The sequence below is a fragment of the Dendronephthya gigantea genome, unplaced genomic scaffold (assembly GCF_004324835.1).
Source record: "Dendronephthya gigantea isolate DGI-Jeju-01 unplaced genomic scaffold, DenGig_1.0 000376F, whole genome shotgun sequence".
NCBI classification, from domain to species: Eukaryota; Metazoa; Cnidaria; class Anthozoa; order Malacalcyonacea; family Nephtheidae; genus Dendronephthya; species Dendronephthya gigantea.
In genome coordinates, this window is record NW_021163386.1 from 17,479 (window position 1) to 37,747 (window position 20,269).

General features: G+C 37.5%; 3 protein-coding genes and 1 pseudogene across 3 annotated transcripts; 1 reads left to right on the plus strand and 3 right to left on the minus strand.

Annotated features, from left to right (window-relative positions):
* Positions 1 to 2,416: 2,416 nt before the first annotated feature.
* LOC114542661 lies at positions 2,417 to 5,107 on the minus strand. Its single transcript, XM_028562160.1, has 4 exons — positions 4,640 to 5,107; positions 3,980 to 4,300; positions 2,867 to 3,715; positions 2,417 to 2,467 (listed from the first exon to the last, which is right to left on the minus strand). Exons 1-4 carry the CDS (start codon positions 5,105 to 5,107, stop codon positions 2,417 to 2,419), a joined length of 1,689 nt encoding a protein of 562 aa, XP_028417961.1.
* A 1,800-nt stretch (positions 5,108 to 6,907) lies between these two features.
* On the plus strand, positions 6,908 to 7,955 carry LOC114542662. The gene is made up of 2 exons (XM_028562161.1): positions 6,908 to 7,730; positions 7,846 to 7,955. Exons 1-2 carry the CDS (start codon positions 6,989 to 6,991, stop codon positions 7,953 to 7,955), a joined length of 852 nt encoding a protein of 283 aa, XP_028417962.1. The 5' UTR covers positions 6,908 to 6,988.
* Positions 7,956 to 8,495: 540 nt separating this feature from the next.
* On the minus strand, positions 8,496 to 10,912 carry LOC114542668 (annotated as a pseudogene).
* Positions 10,913 to 12,330: 1,418 nt separating this feature from the next.
* LOC114542667 (alpha-protein kinase 1-like) lies at positions 12,331 to 14,324 on the minus strand. Its single transcript, XM_028562163.1, has 2 exons — positions 13,437 to 14,324; positions 12,331 to 13,321 (listed from the first exon to the last, which is right to left on the minus strand). Exons 1-2 carry the CDS (start codon positions 14,176 to 14,178, stop codon positions 12,699 to 12,701), a joined length of 1,365 nt encoding a protein of 454 aa, XP_028417964.1. The 5' UTR covers positions 14,179 to 14,324; the 3' UTR covers positions 12,331 to 12,698.
* Between the last annotated feature and the right edge of the window lie 5,945 nt (positions 14,325 to 20,269).

Below are 20,269 nucleotides of genomic sequence, written 5' to 3' on the forward strand. Positions count from 1 at the left end.
CATTTTGTACATTGTGGTTAAGTTTTTACTTGCTTGGAAATTGCGTGAATTGTATACCGATATCATTTTCAATCCAAAAGAAATTATTTGCCTTGAATGCTAGATGCTATGTGTGTATTATATATGGGCTAGTAGTATTATGGAAAGTCTCAAGTTTCCATCTTGCCAGTGTTGCTGTTCGTCAAAGTCTGACAACATGCATAGCGATTTATTGCTAAACTGCAGATCAAGAAGTGTTGCTGCGGCAGACCATTGAATTTCTCGATGATTCAATGCGCAATTAAGCTACAATTTATTAACGTGAAGGAGCCGAACAACTATTCTTCGGACCTTTGTGTAATGAAAAAGATACGTGACGTTGGTCGCTATCACAATATCACATCGTTTTTGTCCATCGACAAACATTGACACGTTTGGACATGAATTGCTCTTAATAATCAACAGAGCGTCGTTGCAATTGCAGTTGATAAAACTCGTATAATGAACTTATAACTTGGTAAGTATAGTGTTTTGTTAAAACTTGAACAAATGTTTCAGTGGCATTTTTTATGAATTTATAATGCAACCTTTATAGTGCAACCAAATTAATGTGACCTGACTGAGCTCTTACAGGAATCTATGCTATTTGGAAAGGTTCAACACTTTTTTTGAAACCAATTTTTTTTAGGGAAAGTCACTTCAGTAAAGACTGTGCAATGTTTCCTGATGTCACACTGGAAAGAACAGAGTATGAATGCAGGACAGTATGCATGAATTTTGTTAGACATTTTACTATTAAAGTCAGTGAACTGAAAGATATTGTCAGTATCATTCAGTAGGCCATTAGACATATGCTGTGGGGTATGTGAAACGGTGGAACAACTCCAACTGTTCAAATCTTTGTATTAGGAAACTGTATTTTACAATATAAGCCAATGCTTGCATTTCAACAACATATATAATAATTTTATATAGTAAATATATACACCAAATTATTTAGGTACCTCTCATCAAATATGGTATAACAACTGCCTAAAATAGATGGCCTGAAGTATGAAGAGTTTGTATGGTTGCTATCTCAGGCAGTTGTTATACAACATTTGGTGTGAAGTTAAGTTGATAAAAAGCCAATGCCAATGTGTTGTACTTCACAAGTTTGCAATGAATTCATGAACTTTGGAATTGACTTTAGAAATACCTGGAAAAAGTTATGTGAAATTGACTGTAAATCAAGATGTAATTAATAGTCACTTTTCAAGTTAGACTTTATTGTCTGACTTGATTCAACTATTACTGATTTCTTTTTCACTATTTTCAACAGTGCATGACTGTAATACCCTAGTGTGTTGCAACTGTTAAAGTCTAATCTATTAAAATTGTTCTAGCAATCAGAATCAGTAGGGTGTATCCCATGTATGTATCTTGTTTCATTTATATCTAAATCTATATTAGCTAGTTTCCTATTTTCTACAGTACTATAATTCCTCATCCTCAGAGTCATTCTCGCATTCAGCAACAGTATAGTGCATTAATATATTACGCTTGTGACGATTAATCCACTCTTTGAACTTATTTGTGTCAAAGGCATGGTTTGGATCAGGTGAAATCCCCGGAAATGTCTCAAATGTTCTCCCATTCTCATTTCTGAAAGGCCGTAAACTTCTCAGGTCATTACCAATCAGTTTTTCATCATTGATTGAAGACTTGTGCGAGTGGGAGGATGATCTAAAAGGCATCTGTACCTGTTCTTCAAAAGCTGCTACAATCTTTGATATGCCACCTGCTGCCTGACTCGCTCTCGTTATTGCCTTTTCTGTTTTGTTTGCACCCATTGATCTAACCAACTTCTTCATTTCTGCATTTTGGTTCTCCTGAAACAAGTCAATCTTAATGTTCTTACCAGCTCCTCCTTTCCAGTTCACTGTTGCAGCCCATTTGCACTGATGGGCCTCTGCTTCAGACAGCAACACTTCACACTGTAGTATGTTTATCAACATTTCGATTGCAAATTCATTGAATCCGGGTGTGGCAAAGAAATGGACCAATAACTGTTTCCTCAATGTTGCAATATATTCACCATTTCCATTAGATACAGCATCCTTGAAGTCTGCTAACACCATGAAGCACTTTACCAATGAAACAGAGTAGCTCCAAACACCATCTAAAACATCTGTATCTTTCGGGTGGAATATAAACTCATCCAGGAACTTGTCCAGAACTTCATTGATGTAGGTTTTCTGGTAATCTTCTTTGAAGACATAAACACTATGAGGACTGTTTGCTGTTGGTTTGTGCTTTGTATCATCCATTTGGAAAAATTCCAAAAGGGCTTCAATCACAAAGCACTTACCAACACTGAAGAACAGCTGCTCACAGTCCTCATAGTGTTTCACATCAACAGTAACATTCCTCCGATTCAGTTTTTCTCGGAAGAATCTCAGCGTGCCCCCTCCCTTCCTGAGTTTTTATACAGTTTTTTGAAAACCGTCTAAACAAAGATAATATATGACACATGGCAAAATCCTGATAGTGACCTAATATACCAGTAACAAGACATTGGATGTAGGGAACAAGTAAAGGGAGTCATGGAACAATTAGCATAGGGTTAATTATACAATTCACAACAATCATTTTGAGGCATAATAATGTGTCTTTTTACACCCACAATTTACACCACTGTAAATCAGCAATTGGATAATACTGCAAGTGATATATACAAGTGTTCCCATCTTTTCCACAACAATAACAAGATTGAAATACTTTTGGTTTAATATCATTGATTACTAATTGTAACTTTGTTCCCAAACTCCTCATATTACAGCTTTTGTTGTGCAAATTACTGGTCAGTTTTTCGTGTTTCCAATTTTTCTACTATATCTACACATACCTTTAAAAAACTTCGCTTTGTATGCCAATCTACAATGCAAAATGGATACAGATGATCCAGTCTCTGCTTGGCCGTATGACAACCAGACCTTAAATCCTTGGCTCCAGCAAATCGCACGCGAGAAAGTTGATCACCAAAGCATGGTATTTTCACACCACGCAATGGATCAGCATCAGAGGCAGTAGGTGGGACATGGGATGTAGGTTGGTCTGGTCTTGACCTGCTTCCGATTGTAGGAGGGTCATCACTTGAAGATTCAGGTTCTGATACACAAATTCCAGCAGCTGAGTAGATATCATGAGTCCACTTTTCTAGTTGGTCTAGGACATCTACGCAGTCTGAGTACTTCTTTTCATCTTTTAATAAAATTGGCATTGTCAGAACATCAGACTTTGTTGACATCTCCTGTTTATACATACATTCAGTGCTCTTCGGTATGAAATGTTCAAACATTGAAAAAGCAGGGAAGTATTGAAACAAAATTTTGGCAACAAGTATTCTATACCGGCTTCGAATTGCCTCCAACTCTGGTGGATTGATATCCACCAACTGATGGACATTGCAATCCTTCAGGCTTTGCTGAGGTCCAGAGTCGGGTAATCCTCTGTCTGAAACACGGTTGAATACAATGCTTGTTGCCACTGCATGTACGCTCTTGTTTTGGACATCCTGTCTCATGTCATGTGCCTTTTCCTCCCAATCAATGTTGTCCAGGACGTAGACAAATTTGTGGCCAGACTGTACCAATTTTGCTGCATGGGTAAAAAATTGTGTGCCAATGTCATCCAGTATTTGATACTTCATTTTCGGTTCGAGGCATATACCATACTTATGCAGATGAGCAATGAGCTAAAATTGTTATATGTATATGTGTGAGTATTTAGCCTGCTAGCAGCTTGAAATTCTGTCAAGGGGGGGGGGGGGGTTCCCCACTTGATAGGGACAATAACACAATACCATGCTGATTATGGTAACAACAGCAATCTAAGTACTGTATTCATGCTGATTCTAGCATACTGGTGTATAAAGAATGAAGTTTGCAATGAAAATGGCAGGCCATAAAGGTTACTAAAAATTTGGGAAGATTATATGAACTATAAAAGAATAGCTTACATTTACAGGTGCTTGGCCTTCTATCAACAATACCGAGTTGATCCTTTGAATTCTGCTGAGTTCATGGCATCTTAGGAACATTATTATCCCATAAATTAGGCAGACCGCAGGTAATTTCTTTTCGGGATAAATGGTGCTTTCAACCAAAGTTGACAGAATTTGGTGTGCAAATGGACATCTAGAGACTAACTCATCAAGCACCTTTGACATCCAATCCTCTGCTGAAAGGCCATCAAAGCTTCTTTCCCTCAGAACAGAAGCATCGCTTCTTCTGGCAACTTCAATCAGCTCTTTATGTGCTTCAACCAAGATTTGATTATCCTTAATATCAAAATTGATCAACATGAGGCAGATAAACCCAAATCTGTATGGGTCTTTATTTTGGGCTGGTCAGATGATGATATATAACCACTAAAAACCTAGCTAGCATTACACGCCTTGTATAGAATGAATTGTAGCGTTTTAATAGGCATTGTAATAAAATATTGTCTATGTTTACGATTAAGAAATATGATACTATCTGAAAATAGTGATCATAGGCGACATTTCGGCATGCATGAATGAATCATTTAATAATACTGCGCAAAATATTCAGAATGGTAAAAATGTGTTTCAATTCACTATAGTAAAGCAGCAATATGGTACAAAAGTGGTACTTACAAGCAAAGGCCTAACTCCTACATGACTATCTGGTTTCTCGTGTAGAGTTTTTTCGCCAGTGGCAGTAGTGAAGTCTAAGCTGCGTCGACGTGAACTCTCGGTTGAAGAGGTTGAACGGACTTTGGTCGGTGGTTTTTGAATCGACGGTGAAATATCGATACAGCGTTTTTCACGGACGTCTCCCCGTAATACGCGCTGGGTTTCCTCAACGATCTTTTTAAATTTAACGGCGTTGTTTAGCCTTCGTTCACATGGCGCGCATATCAAGTGCGGAAGGCTGTCGTTTTGAGGCAACTTTTCCCCATAAAAACTTTCAGCGTCATGCAGAATTGCCCTATTTTGGGCACGATACAAATTTTTGCTGTATTTCGTGTTTGTAACGGAGTTACACAATCTACATCGAGAAATACCACCAGTTGATTTAGTTCTTTTCTCGTAGAGTTTTTTCGGCGTGTTAGTACTAGCCATCGACTCGATTGAAATGAGTGTAACTGATGTAACACGATACTCCATATTGAGTGTAACGGTAACACGATACTGCATATGTTCAAAGTCCAGGCGTCATTTACTGCTATTTGCAATCAAACGCGCCGCGCGCCGAATTTTTACCGTTGTTTACTCGCAGTCAACGTGACGTTTACCCATACTCAACGTTACGTTCACCCCTACTTAACGTTACGTTCACCTATTGCCAACGTAACGATTCACGGGTTGTTATCAACGTAAGAAATGCTGTATATTACTTTTTTTTTACATTTACTGCACACTTCGCCACTCGCCAGCACAGTGTTTACTGAATAAAATTAGCCAACAATAAAACGCGTATGTTTTGATTGGCCAGTTCTAATGAGTTGACAGTTGAAAAATTTTTAATATCTAAAAACGTCACTCAAATCATCACTACGAAATCCACAGATACAATATTACAATTACACAAAAGTCTGGACAAAAACATTGTTTATACCTTAAGTTAATTTTAACATGCCGCTTAGTAAGCGTGGTAGGACGTACGAAAGTGGAAAAGCGTTAAGCACAGACTTAAGGAAGGGCATTATCGATGAAATCGTTTTAAATGGGGGGAATATCGCAACGAGATATTTCCCTGGAACGTACGAGGCAATACTATGGTGGCCGATCTCCGCCATAGCGAAATTTCCATTTATTTTTATATTTTCTAAAATAAATCAATTTAAAATTTAAATGTTGACTAAATAGGAAAAGCAATAAAAAACAAATGTAAAATAAGGAAAAATCAAAACAAAATGCACTTCAAAAAATAATGAAAAAGAAATGAAAATCAAATTATCTACGGCCGAGAACCGCCATAGCCCGCAATACTTAGAGGACTTATCATAGGCACTTAGCTATACTTCATATAGGCTGAATAGGCATAAGCCATTCAAAATGGCGCGAATAAGAAACAATAGTTGGCAGGATGATTTGCAACTGAAGAAGGCTTTACAAAATTATATAAATAGCCGCTTAAAGCATAAAGAAATTCTTGACTTTATGCAAAGAGACTTCAGCCAGTATGCATGGAGTTCTAGGACGTTAGAACGGCGATTAAACCATTTTGAAATACGTTGTACCAACAGAAATATTTCAGTTGATCAAGGTTCGAAATGCAGTTCAGGAAGAATTACAAGGTCCTGGTAAACTGCTCGGTTACCGAGCCATGCATCAAAAAATAAGACAGGTTCATGAACTTGCTGTACCAAGGGATCTAGTATATGATGTTATGTTTGAACTAGACCCAAAAGGATTGGAATGCAGAGCTCCAGGTTTTAAAACGAAAAAGAAGAAGGGCAATTTCACGTCGCCCGGTCCCAATTTTGTGCACTCACTCGATGGTCACGATAAACTAATGGGCTTCCAGAATAGTACTTTCCCTATTGCAGTATATGGCTGCCTTGACACATGTAGCCGAAAAGTACTGTGGGTGAAAGTGTGGATGAGCAATAGTGACCCAAAGCTGATTGGCCGTTTTTATCTGGAATATCTTTACAATCAGCACACCATTGCAAGCATGTTAAGGGTAGATAAAGGGACAGAGACTGGTATGGTGGCCGATCTCCGCCATAGCGAAATTTCCATTTATTTTTATATTTTCTAAAATAAATCAATTTAAAATTTAAATGTTGACTAAATAGGAAAAGCAATAAAAAACAAATGTAAAATAAGGAAAAATCAAAACAAAATGCACTTCAAAAAATAATGAAAAAGAAATGAAAATCAAATTATCTACGGCCGAGAACCGCCATAGCCCGCAATACTTAGAGGACTTATCATAGGGACTTAGTCATACTTCATATAGGCATAAGCCACGATTCAGCTTTTTGAGATTCAAACATGGCGAAGAAAAATGACACTTGGGAGACTTTCAGAGAAAAAATGAAGGACAAGCGGTGTAAAAAAGCACAAACTGCCGTAAATAATAAAGGGTTGAGTGCAGGGGACCAAATTGTACGTAATGGGGAACTTGTTGTTCAAAGACTAAGTTCTGAAGTATCGGGAAAAGCTCAAAAATACAGTCGGATTGGGGCACGTGAGTTTGTCCCATTTAACGAAGAAGAAGTCAGTATTCGTGCAATCAAAGCGGCATGCGAAAGACATTACAAGTCCCTATCGGGAGAAGGATTGATCTGTGATGTGTTAGCCGGCGACCAAGGGCCTTCTTGTCTATCGATGGAACATGTTCCTGACTTAAAAGTAGTACATGTAAGGTTCATCAAGCCACAAAAAATGAATGCTCGGCCGTCTACTTCGTCTGTGAGTCGTATATCCCAAGATATCATGGGAGGCGAAAACCCTGCATTCAGCTTCATGAGCGACTGCATTCAATTTAGAGAGAGTCCTGATAAAAGGAAGATTAAAAGTGAAAGATGTTCATCAAGCCCTGCAAAACGACCTGCCCCCAAAAGCTTAACCATATCTGAAATGGTCAAACTTGGAAAGCTAATAAAGCCTGATGTCGCTGATACAACCACCAGAATGATAATTGATGTGTTCAGCTTTGAATTTAGCAGTTTATCATGGTCTGTACTCCCACAAGTTGTGGAATTTACTGTTGAAAATTCTGTACTGGGAGAAGGTAATGTATAAATGTGTTTAAATTGTGTATGGCAATAGTTGCAGTATTTTATATCTTGAAAGCCTAACGAACAATAGATTTTATTTATTTACAAGGATACATTTATTTATTCAAGGTGGTTTCCGCAAAGCGTACAAAGCTAGAAGCAACACAGCTGGTTTTGTAGGCAAAGATTGGGTCATAAAGAGGTACTTAGAAAAAACTGTCAGGCGAGGTAACAAATGATCTTGGCCAATCTATGGAGGAGCAAACTAAGAAAGTGATTCAGATGCACCATCTTTCCAAAAATTTTGCTGATCAGCTATCAAAAACTGTGAAGCAGAAGAACATTTGTGACACGTTTGGTCCTGTCATGCAGTTTCAAATTGTTCACTTTGGCAAGATACAAGGCACAGGTGAATGTGTAACAATTGAGCCACACATTAAGGGTAAGTTTGTTAAATATGTAAACAATACTGGAGAACTATGTGTTCCTACTAGCCATTTGCTGGGCCAAAAAGCTGAGTGCTTGGTCCACTTTTCATATGAGAAGTCCAATTGCCAGTTAATGGTTCTTGATCTGCAAGGAAGCGGTCATCAGCTGTTTGACCCTGAAGTAGCTTCAGAAAAGCTTGTTGGTGAAGAAAAGGAATTTATGTTTTGTGCTGGAAACCTAAGTACAGAAGCAATCAAAACATTTGTTTCAAACCACAAGTGCAACAAATTTTGCCAGTTAGTTGGACTGAATTCAATAGCATAGGAGACATGTAGTGGTCAAGACTACCCTACTCTTATTGGTGCATTAATATCAACAATTAACCAACAGAGTTAAAGTTTTTTATATTCGTTTAGTGACGTTGATAGTTACTTGGAAAGGATTTGTTAGTCTGGAAATAGTTGAAACTTGAAAGATCAGTATTGACATTTTGTTGTTTTAATGTTTAGTTACTCTATAGAATAAAGAGAATTAATTTATTAAAAGATTCTCTCCTTTTTAATTGATAGCAATTTTATGTTTGAAAAGTACAGTGTATTCTTTTTTGGTTCTTCTAATTGGTTCATTACAAGCATAAATCTTATGATAAATTCAAAAGCAACCTTTGAAAGGCAATAACAATATTATGCACTACAGCTTGTGAATTGTGGCCCTAGGTGTTTAAATATGATATGATTATGAGCCAAAAATAGTCATTTCAGATTGGGAAATTTGTTTTGTAGAATAACTCAAAAAACCTGAAACATTGTCATAATGCCACAAAATTGAATATTCTAAACAGTCATGTTGCTATTTTTAATAATTTTGACATCAACCTATAAACAGCTCTCAAAAAATTATACAGTTTGCAGTTGCATATGTTCACATAGGAAAAGAAAGGCAGTCTCACAATCTGATGGCTTTAAATTTGATGGTTCAGGAAGCAATTTCTCACACTGTGCCCTAAAACCAGAGTCTAGATAGTCATCATGTACTTCCAATACTCCTGACAGTTCTGCCACTTCTCTAATTTGATTATCATTGATTTTCCAACCTACAAAGCATGAAAAAGATAAATCAAATGTGGTTTGAACCTATTAACCCTTTAAACATTCTAAAGTTTTTTCTACTTGTGCTTAATTAATAAAAAACATAAGCATAGCATACCATTGCAAGGGAGTTTGCCTTTCCAAAAAATTTAACTATTTCTTATTTAATTTTCATGTTTCCCAACATGTTAGCAATGCATACATGAACAAATGATAATTTATCAGAAGAGTGAAAACATTTTAGAATAAGGATAATTTTTAACAACTAGATATGTGCACAAGTAGGGTGAAACTTGTAAAGGAATAGTTACTTGCATAGTGTACATACCACATTCTCTAAGACCATAATTTGTTGGGAAATCATATATGTGGTTTGGAATTCCATCTGGCAATACCGTATCCCTCTGTTTCCTTATTCTGTGGCTGTTCCATAGATGAACAAAACTGTCAATTTCCTTCTGAATCAAAGGGACCATTATGTATGCCAATAGACACCTACAAATTATACCAAATTGTTAATACAGATACCAGTTTTGCATGGTTAAGATATAAATGTACAATGAATCTACCTGTGTGTTTCATTTTGAGGATCATAATGCCCTTGATCTTTAAGCCATAACAGTGGTGCTTTATAATACTTCTCCAACCTTTCATGTAGTTCTTTCCACCACCGTTCTATCTGTAATGCATCAAGAAAATATTTAATTTTCTGACAAGACTTCATCAGTTGTGGTGGTACACTTATATAAAAGGCCTACTTTATATTATTCCTACATAAAAGCTTTTTTACCTGATTTGATGTTGATGGACCAAAAAGTACAGTTTCACCAGCCTCCATATCGCCATGTTGCTGGCGTAAGTATGCATGCATTGTGGCCATGGTACCAGTCTCTGTCCCTTTATCTACCCTTAACATGCTTGCAATGGTGTGCTGATTGTAAAGATATTCCAGATAAAAACGGCCAATCAGCTTTGGGTCACTATTGCTCATCCACACTTTCACCCACAGTACTTTTCGGCTACATGTGTCAAGGCAGCCATATACTGCAATAGGGAAAGTACTATTCTGGAAGCCCATTAGTTTATCGTGACCATCGAGTGAGTGCACAAAATTGGGACCGGGCGACGTGAAATTGCCCTTCTTCTTTTTCGTTTTAAAACCTGGAGCTCTGCATTCCAATCCTTTGGGTCTAGTTCAAACATAACATCATATACTAGATCCCTTGGTACAGCAAGTTCATGAACCTGTCTTATTTTTTGATGCATGGCTCGGTAACCGAGCAGTTTACCAGGACCTTGTAATTCTTCCTGAACTGCATTTCGAACTTGATCAACTGAAATATTTCTGTTGGTACAACGTATTTCAAAATGGTTTAATCGCCGTTCTAACGTCCTAGAACTCCATGCATACTGGCTGAAGTCTCTTTGCATAAAGTCAAGAATTTCTTTATGCTTTAAGCGGCTATTTATATAATTTTGTAAAGCCTTCTTCAGTTGCAAATCATCCTGCCAACTATTGTTTCTTATTCGCGCCATTTTGAATGGCTTATGCCTATTCAGCCTATATGAAGTATAGCTAAGTGCCTATGATAAGTCCTCTAAGTATTGCGGGCTATGGCGGTTCTCGGCCGTAGATAATTTGATTTTCATTTCTTTTTCATTATTTTTTGAAGTGCATTTTGTTTTGATTTTTCCTTATTTTACATTTGTTTTTTATTGCTTTTCCTATTTAGTCAACATTTAAATTTTAAATTGATTTATTTTAGAAAATATAAAAATAAATGGAAATTTCGCTATGGCGGAGATCGGCCACCATAGACTGGTACCATGGCCACAATGCATGCATACTTACGCCAGCAACATGGCGATATGGAGGCTGGTGAAACTGTACTTTTTGGTCCATCAACATCAAATCAGGTAAAAAAGCTTTTATGTAGGAATAATATAAAGTAGGCCTTTTATATAAGTGTACCACCACAACTGATGAAGTCTTGTCAGAAAATTAAATATTTTTCTTGATGCATTACAGATAGAACGGTGGTGGAAAGAACTACATGAAAGGTTGGAGAAGTATTATAAAGCACCACTGTTATGGCTTAAAGATCAAGGGCATTATGATCCTCAAAATGAAACACACAGGTAGATTCATTGTACATTTATATCTTAACCATGCAAAACTGGTATCTGTATTAACAATTTGGTATAATTTTGTAGGTGTCTATTGGCATACATAATGGTCCCTTTGATTCAGAAGGAAATTGACAGTTTTGTTCATCTATGGAACAGCCACAGAATAGGAAACAGAGGGATACGGTATTGCCAGATGGAATTCCAAAACCACATATATGATTTCCCACAAATTATGGTCTTAGAGAATGTGGTATGTACACTATGCAAGTAACTATTCCTTTACAAGTTTCACCCTACTTGTGCACATATCTAGTTGTTAAAAATTATCCTTATTCTAAAATGTTTTCACTCTTCTGATAAATTATCATTTGTTCATGTATGCATTGCTAACATGTTGGGAAACATGAAAATTAAGAAATAGTTAAATTTTTTGGAAAGGCAAACTCCCTTGCAATGGTATGCTATGCTTATGTTTTTTATTAATTAAGCACAAGTAGAAAAAACTTTAGAATGTTTAAAGGGTTAATAGGTTCAAACCACATTTGATTTATCTTTTTCATTCATGCTTTGTAAAATCAATGATAATCAAATTAGAGAAGTGGCAGAACTGTCAGGAGTATTGGAAGTACATGATGACTATCTAGACTCTGGTTTTAGGGCACAGTGTGAGAAATTGCTTCCTGAACCATCAAATTTAAAGCCATCAGATTGTGAGACTGCCTTTCTTTTCCTATGTGAACATATGCAACTGCAAACTGTATAATTTTTTGAGAGCTGTTTATAGGTTGATGTCAAAATTATTAAAAATAGCAACATGACTGTTTAGAATATTCAATTTTGTGGCATTATGACAATGTTTCAGGTTTTTTGAGTTATTCTACAAAAACAAATTTCCCAATCTGAAATGACTATTTTGGCTCATAATCATATCATATTTAAACACCTAGGGCCACAATTCACAAGCTGTAGTGCATAATATTGTTATTGCCTTTCAAAGGTTGCTTTTGAATTTATCATAAGATTTATGCTTGTAATGAACCAATTAGAAGAACCAAAAAAGAATACACTGTACTTTTCAAACATAAAATTGCTATCAATTAAAAAGGAGAGAATCTTTTAATAAATTAATTCTCTTTATTCTATAGAGTAACTAAACATTAAAACAACAAAATGTCAATACTGATCTTTCAAGTTTCAACTATTTCCAGACTAACAAATCCTTTCCAAGTAACTATCAACGTCACTAAACGAATATAAAAAACTTTAACTCTGTTGGTTAATTGTTGATATTAATGCACCAATAAGAGTAGGGTAGTCTTGACCACTACATGTCTCCTATGCTATTGAATTCAGTCCAACTAACTGGCAAAATTTGTTGCACTTGTGGTTTGAAACAAATGTTTTGATTGCTTCTGTACTTAGGTTTCCAGCACAAAACATAAATTCCTTTTCTTCACCAACAAGCTTTTCTGAAGCTACTTCAGGGTCAAACAGCTGATGACCGCTTCCTTGCAGATCAAGAACCATTAACTGGCAATTGGACTTCTCATATGAAAAGTGGACCAAGCACTCAGCTTTTTGGCCCAGCAAATGGCTAGTAGGAACACATAGTTCTCCAGTATTGTTTACATATTTAACAAACTTACCCTTAATGTGTGGCTCAATTGTTACACATTCACCTGTGCCTTGTATCTTGCCAAAGTGAACAATTTGAAACTGCATGACAGGACCAAACGTGTCACAAATGTTCTTCTGCTTCACAGTTTTTGATAGCTGATCAGCAAAATTTTTGGAAAGATGGTGCATCTGAATCACTTTCTTAGTTTGCTCCTCCATAGATTGGCCAAGATCATTTGTTACCTCGCTGACAGTTTTTTCTAAGTACCTCTTTATGACCCAATCTTTGCCTACAAAACCAGCTGTGTTGCTTCTAGCTTTGTACGCTTTGCGGAAACCACCTTGAATAAATAAATGTATCCTTGTAAATAAATAAAATCTATTGTTCGTTAGGCTTTCAAGATATAAAATACTGCAACTATTGCCATACACAATTTAAACACATTTATACATTACCTTCTCCCAGTACAGAATTTTCAACAGTAAATTCCACAACTTGTGGGAGTACAGACCATGATAAACTGCTAAATTCAAAGCTGAACACATCAATTATCATTCTGGTGGTTGTATCAGCGACATCAGGCTTTATTAGCTTTCCAAGTTTGACCATTTCAGATATGGTTAAGCTTTTGGGGGCAGGTCGTTTTGCAGGGCTTGATGAACATCTTTCACTTTTAATCTTCCTTTTATCAGGACTCTCTCTAAATTGAATGCAGTCGCTCATGAAGCTGAATGCAGGGTTTTCGCCTCCCATGATATCTTGGGATATACGACTCACAGACGAAGTAGACGGCCGAGCATTCATTTTTTGTGGCTTGATGAACCTTACATGTACTACTTTTAAGTCAGGAACATGTTCCATCGATAGACAAGAAGGCCCTTGGTCGCCGGCTAACACATCACAGATCAATCCTTCTCCCGATAGGGACTTGTAATGTCTTTCGCATGCCGCTTTGATTGCACGAATACTGACTTCTTCTTCGTTAAATGGGACAAACTCACGTGCCCCAATCCGACTGTATTTTTGAGCTTTTCCCGATACTTCAGAACTTAGTCTTTGAACAACAAGTTCCCCATTACGTACAATTTGGTCCCCTGCACTCAACCCTTTATTATTTACGGCAGTTTGTGCTTTTTTACACCGCTTGTCCTTCATTTTTTCTCTGAAAGTCTCCCAAGTGTCATTTTTCTTCGCCATGTTTGAATCTCAAAAAGCTGAATCGTGGCTTATGCCTATATGAAGTATGACTAAGTCCCTATGATAAGTCCTCTAAGTATTGCGGGCTATGGCGGTTCTCGGCCGTAGATAATTTGATTTTCATTTCTTTTTCATTATTTTTTGAAGTGCATTTTGTTTTGATTTTTCCTTATTTTACATTTGTTTTTTATTGCTTTTCCTATTTAGTCAACATTTAAATTTTAAATTGATTTATTTTAGAAAATATAAAAATAAATGGAAATTTCGCTATGGCGGAGATCGGCCACCATACAATAGCGACCAAATTTCGTATTTCTAGAAGTACTGTTCGAAAAATATGGAAAAATTTTTGCGAAGACTTTATGGAGTCTGCGATGCCGAAAGGTGGGGCAAACCGTAATCGTCAAAAGTTAACAAATGAAGATCTAGAAATGATCGAAGCTTTAAAAATTCGAAGAGGATCAGTCACTCTACTTGAAATTTGTGAGGAGTTAGAAGCTATGGATCTGCAGGAAGACATTTCACTGAGCACAATCAGTCGGGCTATAAAAAACAAGATGCCATCTGGTAAACAATATTCAAGGAAAAAGATAACCCATTTAGCCAAAGAAAGGTTTACACCCGAAAACATGCTTTACACACAATTATTTATGAATTATGTAAGCAGCAAAAACCCATATACCCTTAAGTTTTTCGACGAAGCAGGTGTTCGTATTCCTGAAGTAGGAACTAGGCTTTACGGACATGCCCCTGTTGGGGAACGTTGTGTGGAAATAACTCGTAAGTGCCCTAGTCCGAATTACACATTGAATGCGTTAACGTCGTTGTACGATGGAGTGGCTTATTTTAACATATTAGATGGACCCACAAATACTGTTGAATTCTTAAATTTCTTTGACGAGGTTTGTCAGTATACATCGCCGACAACACAACAACCGTTGCTTGAGTGTGGCGACACGGTGATCATGGATAATTTGAGTTGTCATCATTATGAAGGTGGGGAAATCTTGGAGGACATTTTTCATGAAATGGGGTATAGAATTACTCTACACACCGATATATTCGCCTGATCTTAATCCTGTGGAACATGCTTTCTCGAAAGTTAAAAATGCCTTGAATTTTGACCTTCTTCCTGTAGTCCACTATGACATCAAGTTGGCAGTATATGAAGCAATTAACTTCATAAGTTCAAATGATATGCATGGATTCTACAAAAACACTGATTATTTATTTGTATAAGAGCCCAGAGATAGAAGCAAACGTTATACAATAAACGTTTGTTTTAGACATATATTCTCTCCTATGATTGTTTGTAAACGAAAACATACATTAATATAAACTCGAAATTTGTTGTCGTTGTTTTCCAACTACGCGTTCTTCATACTTGCGTGGGAAAGTCCAAACCACCGATGCAATATTCATGTGAAAATTTTAGCAATATATATAAAGAACGGGCATTGGAGAGCACCTCAAACACTTAGTCACAAAATTTGGGGACCATTGGCTTACATAATATTTCCCGAAAATTTGACAAGCAATGACAATGGCAACCGCCAATTTTTGGGACAAGAGTACTCGGCAAACCGGCCATACATGCCTTTGTAAGTTATAAGTAATAAGTAATGTAAAAAACCTCATAAGGGCTAATAATGCATGTTACAACAATTGACATTGTTATCAGTTAAATAAATATGAAAAACTAAATGTGTTCATTTAATATTCCTTCGAAAACTAAAGACGGAGAGGATTCCCTTGATCAGTCACATTGAAAAAAAATCAAACGAAAAATTCAGCCTAAAATTATTGCAAATTTGCCTTAATTAATTTATGCTTTCGAGGTGACTGTCAATTGGGACTCGCCCGCCTCTGGCTCTGTATTGTTTACGTCCCATGACGTGAAATGGCAAGTAGGACGTCTAACAAGTGTCTGTTAGAGCTATGAAAACAAAACAAACTAGGCTGAGCCTAAAACAAGCCAAGGTAAGGTTACAATAGAACAGTAAAATTCTCAGTTCAGTTCAATTGTTACAATTGAACAATAAAAGGTTACAATTGAACAATAACAGTTTCGGTTCAGTTCAATTGTTACAATTTGAAACAATACAAGCTGCATGTTTATAAAACTTACATATACATGCTGGATAGATTCTTCATTCCTTTCTGTTGAGATTCAGTAAAGCCATTGCTACAGATTCGGCTTCCGTAGTAGTGGTATCCTCAAATACAGGGCTGGCATCATTTGAAACGCATGTTATAGCTGTATCAATCTCATCAGCGTCATTTACTGATATGGCTTGTGAACTAGTGATAGTGCTTGCGCCGGCATTAAATTGATAAACACCAGACTGTCCATGTTGACTATAGTTTAGTTATAGTAAGGTGGCACTAAGGATGCAGAATAGCAGTTGTTATAGTTAGGTCTAGGATAATCATACGAGAACATCGGCATTGCCATTGGCATTGCAGCTGGATTTATGGCGCTACGTTGAGGATAACTATCTGCATCGACAACATAATTCTTTGTTTGCAAGCTAGCCTGTAAGGCTAATTCCAACTGACTCTCTTCTTCCTCGACATTTCGTGGCATGGCTCTTGACGTCAAGTCTGTTGATTGCTTACTTACAACCTCTGGTAAGCGATCGTAATAATCTTCATCCTCTGAATCTGATGATATTTGAGGCGCACCAGGAAAATCAATGCCATGTTCTTCTAACGTTTTTTTGGCTGGATTTCCTTTACGCTTTTTGGAGCGCCCAAATGCTTTGCCGTAATTGCTTTCCTTATAATCTTGGGTGGCTTTCCTCAAAATGTTCGACAAAGATTGCTTTCCAGGTATTTTGCCATTCATATGCTTTTTGCAATAGTTTTCAATAAGTAATGTATGTTTTCGAATTAAGTTCCAGTCAAGGTTTCCCCGCTCGTTAGTATAATCAGCTTTGTGGTTATCAATGAGGTTATTTTCAATTTGTTTTGTTTTAGATTTTTGCACGATCTGGACCGATGACGTTCGCCTTTTAAGTTCTTCCTCGGCCTCCAAAACAACTTTTTCCTGCCTCGAAATCTCCTGATCAAGACGGCGTTTGTTGAATTGCCCTGGATGACGCTTCTCCTGGCCGCAACAGAATACGTCTGTACATTTTTCTAACGTACACTTTTTTTGTGAATGTCCCAAACGAAGATGGCAGTTGCCGCAAGTCTTCGCATCAGCATCGCCAGCAGCAACCTTTGCAGCTTCAAGTCTTTGTAGAGTCTCGTGTCTTTCAAGTTGCATTTGTTCCAACTTGGATTTTTCAACATCAACTTTTCTTTTGTGCATTATACACGTATGTCTCAAGGGCGCTCAACGGCGAATTGTCGTCACTAGTACACGCGTTACTTTTTCTTGTATCGGATTGCGATGTTTTGGACGTGAAATTTAAGGAACGAGGCTTTAACGCAACGGCACCTTTCCCGTGTTCAGTGTCTATTTTGCGTTTCTTGTCCGCTGGCGATCGGTTTACAATTGGGCAAGGTGAATCCAGCTCAGATACACGAAGCTGGATTTTTCTTACGTTCCTTTCCTCAACAAATTTAGCCTGTTGCAGCATTTCATCTACGTTTTGAGGATCGTCTTCTGTCAGGTTAATATAGTCGCCGTCGTCGTCAAGGAATCTAATACGGATCGTTTGTGGTGTGAGATGTGCAAACCCAGGACAGCGTTTCTTGATGTCATCAACGAGATTATAAAATGTGTACGAGCTTGTATCGATATTACGAAAACAAATAACAAACTTTCCCGGACTGTACTCAATTTTAAATTGGTAGTTCACCATTTTGATAAAGAAACGTATGAACGCAGAGGCATGAACGCAAAATGCATTTGCCACGCCTCTCGGTTGTTTTTTAAAAGACATGCGCGAGGAACACGCACGTCACCGCTAAAGTAAACTATATAAAATCGTTGCTCTATTTATTTTTAATTTGCACCATTTCAAGGAAAGAATTCAAGGGACGACAAAAAATATTTCACAGTCGAAGTTGATCGCGGTAAATCAGTTTAGCACATTACCACCGTGAACAAAAATCAAACGTCTTCCAATATTTAATACTCAAGACAAAAGTCAGCTGACAATGACGTATCCTGTGGTTCGAGGAAGAACAACACTTCGTATACTGTAAAATGTTCGTCTGCTGTAGTATTTATTCACGAAACACGCATAACGTTGGCAATAGGTGAACGTAACGTTGAGTAGGGGTGAACGTAACGTTGAGTATGGGTAAACGTCACGTTGACTGCGAGTAAACAACGATAAAAATTCGGCGCGCGGCGCGTTTGATTGCAAATAGCAGTAGGTTTTTTGATATATTTGAGTTCATATTTTGGCCGAATATGTATTTCATTCTATTTAACGATCTCAACAAAAAATTCGTGAATGTTTTAAAACTTTCCAACGTGACAACGCTCGCCTCTGCCTCCCATCCCTTAGGCAAAATTAAATTTACCCCGCAGAATCTGCGGGACACGTGACCAGCCCCGACCAGGGTCTTTACTCCCCCCCACGAGTAAAGACCCTGGGTACGAGGTTGTGCGTCAGGCTGGACCATACAATTATCAGTATTAAACCTTTGAATGCTTTGAATTTTCTCACGCCGGATTTCTGTAAATGAAAACAGCATTTTGCAAACATTATATTATGACTTTCTTCTATTTTAATGGTTCTTGACCGAACATGTCACGCCATGCTTGTAAAGTGCAAGTACGAAAAGCTTCATTGTTGACTAGGGCATTTTTACTCATACTCATAATTAGATAAATTAATAAAATCATAAATATATATATATATATATATATATATATATATATATATATATATATATATATATATATATATTTATTGAAAGACTAGCTTAGCTACTCGGAGTTTCACGCTATAAAGCGATCATCAGGCTAATGGCAGGTCTGGTTGCTATTCTCTATATTTACATCGTGATATAAGGTGTCGAATTACGTGTCTACATTTCGTAAAGAGTTCAGAGCGTTTGTTCAGCAGTGTTCTAGTTTTGTCTTTCATGATATGGAGTTTCTCCTCAAGGCAGAGGTTGCATCTTCTTGAACCGGCTTTGTAGGCTGGGACAGTTTTCAGTAGGGACCATGAAATCGAAAAATCTTTCTTAGCTTCCTTCAGCTTCCATATGTGTTTCGACAGTTCCGTCTCCTTGGCATACTTCTTATTCGCGAAAGATTTTGCGTGATTCGGTAGCGTGTTTTGAAAACGTCCGCAGTGACTCCGATGTACCTGGCTGGTGGATCGTTGTTGCGCGTGGACACTTCGGCTTGGTAGACTACGTTTGATGTGAGGCATTTACCTTCAGCTGGGCATTTTTCCGGTAGTCTGCAGTTGCATTGTCGTTGTTTGCTTGTGTCGTTTGTGTTTGCGTTTGTCTGTTTTGTGTGTTTGTTCAGTATTTTCTTGTTGTGTTTGTTTATGAATGAGCGCATGTTGTCAAGACAGCCGTAGCTGATTCGTACGTTATGTCGATTGAAAATTTTATGGAGTTGATTGGAAGGTGGGAAGTGTTTGTCTAACAGATGTAGGAATTGTTGTCCGATGTTCGTTTTTACGTTTTTCGAATAAGGGGGGTTATACCAGATTATATGGCGATGCCGTTTACGTTTTTGCGTTGTGTTGCTGCTGTCGATGTCTACGTTGTTGGTTGGTTGCTCGTACGTAAGTGTTGCGTCGTAGTTGCTTTGTCTCAGTGCGTTGTTGCATGTACAATTGAGACGCAGCGTCAAAAGTTGTTTTGTCGCATGATAATTTGTTGATTCGCTTGTTGATGGATGATGGAAGTTGTCGTGTGATAGCGGGTGGGTGATTGGAAAGGCGGTTGATGTATAGTGGGTCGTCGTTGGGTTTTCTGTAGGGTTTGTATGTTCCGTTAGCCAAGTCAAGTGTGACGTCAAGAAAATTTACCCGCTTCAAGTTGGCCGTGGCGGTGATTTTCAGCCCGAAATTCGAGAAGTTTTAGTCAACTGTTTTCTGGCTTTGTCACATAATCTGCCTGATGTAGTGCGTATAACGGCGAGGCCGTCATCGCGGTACAGTCCGAC

What these genes read in the sequence shown, in the direction of transcription:
- LOC114542661 (XM_028562160.1), bottom strand. Translation starts at nt 5,107, where the DNA reads ATGGCTAGTACTAACACGCCGAAAAAACTCTACGAGAAAAGAACTAAA. An exon ending in AAGGCCAAGCACCTGTAAAT is followed by an intron (nt 3,716 to 3,979) that starts GTAAGCTATTCT and finishes TAACAATTTTAG; the next exon opens with CTCATTGCTCATCTGCATAA. An exon ending in CAAAGCGAAGTTTTTTAAAG is followed by an intron (nt 2,468 to 2,866) that starts GTATGTGTAGAT and finishes ATCTTTGTTTAG; the next exon opens with ACGGTTTTCAAAAAACTGTA.
- LOC114542662 (XM_028562161.1), top strand. Translation starts at nt 6,989, where the DNA reads ATGGCGAAGAAAAATGACACTTGGGAGACTTTCAGAGAAAAAATGAAG. An exon ending in AAATTCTGTACTGGGAGAAG is followed by an intron (nt 7,731 to 7,845) that starts GTAATGTATAAA and finishes TATTTATTCAAG; the next exon opens with GTGGTTTCCGCAAAGCGTAC.
- LOC114542667 (XM_028562163.1), bottom strand. Translation starts at nt 14,178, where the DNA reads ATGGCGAAGAAAAATGACACTTGGGAGACTTTCAGAGAAAAAATGAAG. An exon ending in AAATTCTGTACTGGGAGAAG is followed by an intron (nt 13,322 to 13,436) that starts GTAATGTATAAA and finishes TATTTATTCAAG; the next exon opens with GTGGTTTCCGCAAAGCGTAC.